General features: G+C 41.3%; 1 protein-coding gene across 1 annotated transcript in view; it reads left to right on the forward strand.

The window, feature by feature from the left end:
- Window positions 1-8,087, forward strand: part of T265_13314 (hypothetical protein) — a gene marked incomplete at both ends in the record, with an annotated part of 42,438 nt that overhangs the window by 29,651 nt on the left and 4,700 nt on the right. The window contains 4 exons of the mRNA XM_009168338.1: window positions 1,216-1,328; window positions 4,484-4,736; window positions 6,591-6,643; window positions 6,943-7,066. Of these exons, the coding sequence (XP_009166602.1) occupies window positions 1,216-1,328; window positions 4,484-4,736; window positions 6,591-6,643; window positions 6,943-7,066 (543 nt within the window). The remainder of the gene's footprint in view (window positions 1-1,215; window positions 1,329-4,483; window positions 4,737-6,590; window positions 6,644-6,942; window positions 7,067-8,087) is intronic.

Below are 8,087 nucleotides of genomic sequence, written 5' to 3' on the forward strand. Positions count from 1 at the left end.
GACACAGCCGCTCGTGTCGCTCGACAGGTCAGATTGCGCGGTTTCGTCCGTTTAAAACAAAGCTCAGCAGGGGCTATCTGGCAGGCGTGATACATGGGTAATACAAAATAACCAGCCTCTCCTGTCACGTCGGTGTAGTCGGTAACGCGTTCGCCTACCGTCCGGAGGATCCGGGTTCGATCCCGGTCAGATCCCCTTTCCGTCGGAGTGTGCGCTCGAAAAATAGGTGCAATCGAGGCGAACTTGCAGGCAATGACCGACGGGCAACAAATATTGGCATCACTTACTGAGGGATAAGCAGACCTTAAGTAGGAACAAAGCGGGGGGAAAACGAGCAGCAAGAAAACGGAACGGTATCATGATAAACAGGTGTAAGCCATGTTACTCACGAGTAGTCAGAAAACAAGGAAAGTTACCCTCGTTCACCGTTGATTCGCAGGGGGAATCAACAAAATTTTTATAATATATTTTGGTGTCTAGCTATCGATCTATGTATGTAGTTTGAAGGCGCAAGTCACAAGGCGGATAGGCGGATACGTCACAACCCATAAGCGAGCTGGATTCAAATATGCTTATAATTGTGCTCCTCCTAACTCTGCTTTATGGAAAATTGAACAACTTAAAGCAGAAGAGTATTGTGTTGAGAATCCACCGACCAAATTTATTATTATTATGGCACTCAGGATATTTCCACGATAGATGAACTTAATCCGGTACGGTGCTTCATCGGAGATAATTATCAGCACACAAATGGAGCTCACACCGGGTAGCCGTACCTTACGGCAAAGCTTCTTCTGAGGACTTTGGTACTGTGTTTACGCAGTTTAGTTTAATGAGACATCTACTGGTTCTCGGAACTGAGACGACCATTAGCTTGCTTCCCTTTTGATGCACCCACGGGTGTTATGTTACACAACATACTAAAACTGATCATCTGAAGCAGATACCTATCATTGTGCTGAACTCAGCTATTATGTATGGTGTAACGTTAGAAACCTATGCAATGTGTAAAGTGATTATTGTCGGGAAGCATCCAGACAGAGGGTCTGGGTTTGAATACCATGAAAATTAACTACGGTTTGCTCACCAACAACTGAAAAGCTGTTTACCTACCTCATCCTGTTGATCAACAGTCATATGCTTATATAACCACATAAATACCAAGTTGAGCCTCGACAATTTCTGTGAATTTTCTTCCAACCAATCAAAATACAGAACACTTCGTAAAAGTTCCTTTGCTGCTGGACGGAAAATCCGTGGCATGGAAAACCCCTCCGGCGGAAAATTCAGAGGAGTATTTGCAGATAAAGCAAAACGTCACCAAATACGTAAGTTTGGAAAGTTGATGCACACCCCGGTCTCTAATCGTCTAGTGTCATTCAGAAAAAAACGCTTGCGACAATGCTCTCGAGTTAAACTTAGATGCCGTAATCAGTGAGTCAGTGGGCTAACAGGCTGATATGGGTAGAATTTGTGAGCCGCTCCACTAGGTTTTCACCATTTCACTACTTTATACTCTTATTATCGTGGCTGATAACCTGTAGAAATTTCGACGGTATTTTTCAAATTGATATGCAGTAGCACCCCAGTCACTTGCGAACAACAAAACACCAGGACTCCAGTATAGCGCCCGGATCGGTGATTTCCCGCCTATTTCATTTCAAACTATTTGCATCAGGAAAATAATATTAGTACGGTGGGTGAAGCATGCTTGCTAAGTGCCTTGATCCTTTGATGTAAACGGTGTATAGCCTCCACTCGTTATTTACTTCCATTTACATTCCGATTGTCACCATATTCGTCTACTTGACTTGCCTTCTAGCCATCTTACTAGCTTTATTGGTCAGCTAGTGTATTTGCGGTTATGAGGTAAAACACATTTGTCATTTTGTTTTGGGCTATAAAGTGCAAAATCTCTCCAGGTTGTCTGACGCCCAACTCATTTCTGTTTTTGGAAAGCACACACTATTCTCGATTTTTGCTACTTCGTTTTTCGCTCACCCTACGATTCGATATCAGCGCATCCTCCACGCTCGCTTACTCTTGGCATCTTTTTACGTATGAATAATTCATACAATATGAGGTCGAATCCGATTGGGTCCGCTCTCCTTCATCGGCAGGTGCCAAATCTGAGTAATTTACGTTTCGAATCCACTTAATGAATCTGAGTGAAGTCATTGATACCTGAACGACAGATTTTTCCTACTTAACCCAGAACGTGCATGGCACGCACAAAATAAGAAGAGGAGCCCACTATTTCCGCACAATTAAACAGATCTTAATCAAAAGTGTATTCGAATGGAAAATCCAACAAAGCGTCCGGAATAAATTGAGGCAGCTACCTGGACTATGATGTGTTACGCCGTGTCAATTTAAACCGCTTTTCATTGCGAAGGCATGTCCTGTCTCAACTGCCAACTAGAAACATATTTTTCGCTTCAGACGACGTACGCAGCCCACTGCAACATATCAGTTCAGACACATCACGTAGTCGTAATCTTTCATCTTTCATCTTGTTCAAGAAACCAGCTAAATAGCCTTGAATTCACGGACGGTATTGTTTGTTTTGTGTTAGCTGTTCTTCAAAATAGCTGGTCAACGGTGACCACTCCATCCAGCGTTGGTTCCAACGCAACTAGTCAGTTGCAACTCCTTTTATCACCGTTTTCAAAATGATTCTTTTAAAAACGGTAAAAAAAGACCTGAAAACCTCAATAATTACAATTTACGGTAATCAACCAAGCTCGTAAACTGACACTTGCTTCTGAGTGTAAGTTTTAGTGGATAATATTGGGCATGAAAAAGTTCCATTTTAGCTGCTATTTTTACGGCAGAGATAACAGATTTCAAAGAAAATACTCCAAAGTACTATTGTAATCAAACTTGTCAACCCATCATCATTTCTTTCATGGTTTTTGCATAAGAAATATGTCAATGATCAAGTCTGTCATGGGCTCCAAGTACGCATTAGTCTGATCAGACTTCTGTAATCCAGAGACAATCTGAGGTCGTCCACTTGGTTACCTATCTACCTATCCTTACTCGAGATGATCAGTACTACTTTTGTCCGCCTATCATTTCCCAGAAAAAAAGTGTACCAAATTCTAAAAGGATAACGCGTGATTCCGTTATTGTTTCACACAGTTACCTTTCCTTATATAGAGGTGAATCTAATTCTGCTAACAACCTTTCCATCCATACATCACTTCCAACCAGCCGTCTGTACCTTTTGTTGACGCATAACTTGTAATAGACCGAGAATGGTACGGTATGTTTTCTATTGTCGTAAGACTTTGTTTTCAGTCTTTTGGACCATGGTATCTGTTCACGACGGAGAACTTTACCATCGTCAGACTGAACGAAAAAAAACTTTTCAGTTGTTCCGAGCTAGGTAGAAAAAATTAGGTTGCTTTTGAGTATTTTGTTTACAAATGAAGGCTTTAACAATACTTTTAGAGCATTTCGTTCAGCCCGTTCATAGGGTTCTTGAGTGATTTAAATTTAACAATAAGTACGAAACGCTCTTTAAATTTTGCTTTAGCTTATCAGCTAACCATCAATGTCAATTATGTTCACCCCAAACACTGATGTCTAGGTTAGCCTAATTCTGTTGACGTTTAACTTACCCGATTCATTGACGTTTAGTTCATTTCGTTTGAAGTTCTCACACAGCACTGCAAAGACTTCACCATCCGGGTGGATTATGCTCCACTTGCTTTGAAATCATCAAAGTTATACTCAGAACGATGATTATTTTATGGTTGTCACCTTGAACAGACCAGAATGGTTCTACAGAGTGAACTGGCTTCAGTGTAACGGTGCACATTACTGAGGCTCACCATGAGTGGTACGGTCCGTAGGTCGGGCGAGGGATCGTTGCTGCCACTCACTGGCTGTTAATATTGTTCCGCTTCATTTTTGCAAGACTTTGCAACGTTATTCAGAAATGTCTGTTTACAACTATGGCCTGTCGGCATGTTCGCACTGGACAGTAAAAAACTCAACACCCTACAGTCTCTTTAGTTTAATGAACCTGAAACTGATGAGATTGCTATTAAAATACAGCAGCTAAATAACGCGGTCAGAATGTAAATTTGGAAAAGATATTCATATCAATGGCTTAAATCTTCTGGGATGACTCCGAACATTTAGTTTTAGTGCCGTAAAACTGCAATTTTGAAAGTATACCTCAGTCTCCATCATATAATAATATGAAATTGACCTCAGCTATCAACGCTCTATATAAGACCGTATTGAAGGGCATAAGTGAATCAACGGATATTGAACTGCCGATATCGGATGTGAATAGAAACATGAGTGATGGCCAACTTGTCTGTGCAGAACCAAATGAATAACTTGGCTTAATGACAGGCACTTCTCTTGCAAAATCTCTCACTCGTTGCTTCAATGGTTGTTTTGATGAAACTGCGTTCTTTCCCCGTCACTAAGGATTCGTTAATTCATGTCCCTGCTCCCATATCAGCTTCAAAAGATGGTAGACGCCGGTAATCTACGAAAGGTGATCACCGCATTTCAAGTTGGCAAGTTGGCGAAAGACGCTTTGGCGTTTTATTATTACGACAACGTACATGTTCACCTTCGGCTGATTTATGATGCACTCGCGGTGGGGCAACAGCTGGGTCTTTCCGGAACGATAACGGATTTGTTAAACGAGGCCAAAATATGGTTGGAAACGGAATATTCTTCTGCCTTGCAAAAGGTACCGAAATCTGGGAGTAAGTGAATTTAATGTGGCCAGTCGTACGAGTTGGAATTGCTTTGGGATTGTCTTACTCATTACATGTTTCTTGTTCGGTGGCTTGAATTATTGTCAACATCGTCCAGAGTACTCAAGCTTAAAACAACTGTTTGGAACCGGTTTGAATAGGCTGTGTTGTCTCCATGACAGCGAAAAATATCGTGTGTAGGTCGTCATACGCACTAGTATAGACTGAGGGTGAATGCCAAGACATTTCGGAATATGCGACCCTTCTAATTTTTCATTTGACGATTGTGTTTCCATTGCCTGCCAATAATCTCGGCATAAGTCTCCCTCTGGTTTTAAGGCCTGTCTTCAATCCACCTTTGGCTGTGTAGTGCCTGCTTCACTTGTTTGAGAATCTCGTTTTTGAATAGGCTTGCTTCTGTAAACTTATTAAGGATCCAGTGTGACTAAATGCACTAAGAATAATGGGATAATTTCGTTGAATGGGGCGTCAGCGGTGGGACATCCGCATATCGAGCCCCCTGGTATCAAGCTTGATCCTCGTATGAAAAATAAGAGGTAATAGTGTTATGAGCTGAAGCGGTAATCAACCGTAGATTATACACTCGATGTGACATATCTGTGGCAGTTACGGCAACCAAAAGAGCAAAGAAGTTCTATTACTACATCGGCAAACTTAATTTTCGTTCCACATTATTGTATGATTTTAAATTGAAGATCACCCTGGAGGGGCCCTTCAGATTCAACTTTCACCATTTTCAAGCATCGCTTCCCCCAAGTCGTACTTCCAAGACAAAACTTTTGATCCAATCAGATCGCTTGCTGAACACACTAGGAACAAGATCCTATTAGATGAATGCCCCAGATCGACAGTAATTGCCATAAGGTTCAGTGAGATTTTTGGCATCTGCGCTTTACCTCTCACCCAATAATGAAATAACAAGTCTGATCCAAAGAGAATGAGTAGTGTGATGCTGTACGAAAAGTAACTTGTGCACTAGCATTTCTAATGGAGCAAGTTTTTCTCAACTAGTGTGGTTCGCTTATTCTCGCGTACATTTTGGCAGAAGTGGTTCCTCTATCAGCTTATCGCGATGGAGACACCCGCATTATTGTTATTTCAACTGAAACAGATGGGTAATTTTTAAAAAAAATTCGTGTTATTAGAGAAACATCGCATTCATGTCTTCTAAACGTTGATAACCTTATTACATGTTTATTTGGCATTGTCAGTTTGTTTCTGTCTTGATGATTCAAAATTTATCAGGTTGAAAAAAGTACATTTTTATACTCATCTGGTGAGAGCCCTCCGTGGAGATCAGCCATGCAAGGAGTTATCGATATCACGTAATGTGAGGATATGATATTACTACCTCAGGTTCCATTGTGAGCAAAGTCTATCGGTAGCATAGTTTTATTGAGAAGCTAAAGTTTGTTTCACTAAAGAAAAATTCCATGGGGCCATAGGTTCGAAACTTTACACGAGTTATCAATAAGGCTGAAGTCAGGAAAACCTCACCTTGGTCCATCGTACAAGATGAAAGAAATATTGCACTGTTTTCTGGTCCTGTGGGACACTCATTCATTGGTATCCATTCTATGTATTGTCTTATCTCTCCCACAACCACCCTAAGGCACAGTTAATTCTACCCGTTTTTCTCCGAACAGACGTAAAATAACTTGGCGTAATAGCTGAGGCAGTTGAAAAGCTGCTGTTATGTCAGACTAAACCAAAAACTATATCATGTCAGAGAGATTGCATAGATTCCATTTACTTAGCGCTACCACCAAATAGTCGGATCGTGAGTTTATAAATAACATATAATTTCTTTTTGCCCTCCTTCTTGTCGAACCTTTTTCAAAGTACACCTTGGTGAACAGGAAAAGTCTCATTTCAAAGAGATCAACGAGCTAATCGTTTGCGGATACATTTATCAACATCCGGACGGTAAGAAACTCATCTTTTCTTCTGTGCCTATATATTCAAAGATGAATTACGCCTAACCTAGATTGGCATGGAGAGTTGAAAGTTGGCTACTATGCAGACACAATTCGGAGATCTCCAAAGACTAATAATAGAGCAACTACTAGTGAGTTTTTAGACGCCTTCGTACATGAACATGGGGTAATGTCAGTAAATAGAACGATTTAAAACAAAAGGGTACCCACACAGGCCGAATCGGTCTTAAGTTGGCACGATATTCGAGATATCGCAGTATATTTTAATAAAGAAAACTACTCACAAGGTTCAGTATATTTTAATAAAGAAAACTACTCACATGGTTGGTGAAAACACCCCGACAGCCCACGACCGAGTTCTTGCTACTTTGGGCTCATCAGGTAGGGCGCAGGCCCGAATTTCCGTCAACCTTGAAGAAGGGCGAAACCGATTATGGGCTCTCGAAGAGCTTTCAGCAACCTTGCGAGTAGTTTCCTTCATGAAAAGGGTGTCCACATACGACCAGTTTAAAGCAGTTTTCGCCCCCATAAGCTGCTTTTGAATGTTCATTTAATTAATGCTACTGCGAACAATAGTCCAATTCGCGAGAAACTTCTATCAGACAGGTGAATCTCTCCAAGAGAGCTGACAATAGCATTCCTAAGCCAAGACCAGACTCCCTGTAGCCGACGATACAGGACAAACTTTCTTCCTTCGTAGTGCAACTTTCTGAGATGTTCAAGCGTCAAAGTATTTTATCTCATCAGCTGATGAGCCGCAATAATAACAGGCGTTTTGTGTGGGCGGAAGGCCTGGGAATCAGCATTAAGTTTATTGCAGGCTTCAAAATTCGTCTATACACGTGGAAACTCTCGACTAGAACCAGTCCAGTAGGAGAGATAGGTTGCGTACCAAGGACGTTCTTCCGTTAAACTAGTTCAACAAAGATACCGTACATACTTTACAGCCACACTGCATGTTCCAGTTCGTCGACATTGTATATCAAGTACGTTGAAATTGACTTTGATCTCAAACGAGTCACGTGATACAAGGGGTGAGATCCATAGGCTATGTATTCGTTATTAACCCTCAGGAGATGCTCGCCAGTATAGTTAGCTTGGTACTGGGTTTGTGCATTATACGTACAAACGCAGCTGGTGTTGCCGGTCTCTTAGGCGTTGGGCCGATTTCAGTAACACTGCGAGTAGTATTTTGTTGTACCAAGTGGAACATGTGACGACTTTTGTGAGGCACAATCGATCATAAACGAAATTTTCAGCCGAAATTCATTTGAGTCTCCTGTCTAAGTTAAATTGGTATGCAAGTGAATGTATTTCGCAACTTGGGTTCAAGTAGAACTCAAATTTGATGGAACATCGTGGACCGCCACTAAATAACGAGTATTCCAAAATGTGTAAAAGT

Source organism: Opisthorchis viverrini (genome assembly GCF_000715545.1).
Source record: "Opisthorchis viverrini unplaced genomic scaffold opera_v5_60, whole genome shotgun sequence".
Taxonomy (NCBI): Eukaryota; Metazoa; Platyhelminthes; class Trematoda; order Opisthorchiida; family Opisthorchiidae; genus Opisthorchis; species Opisthorchis viverrini.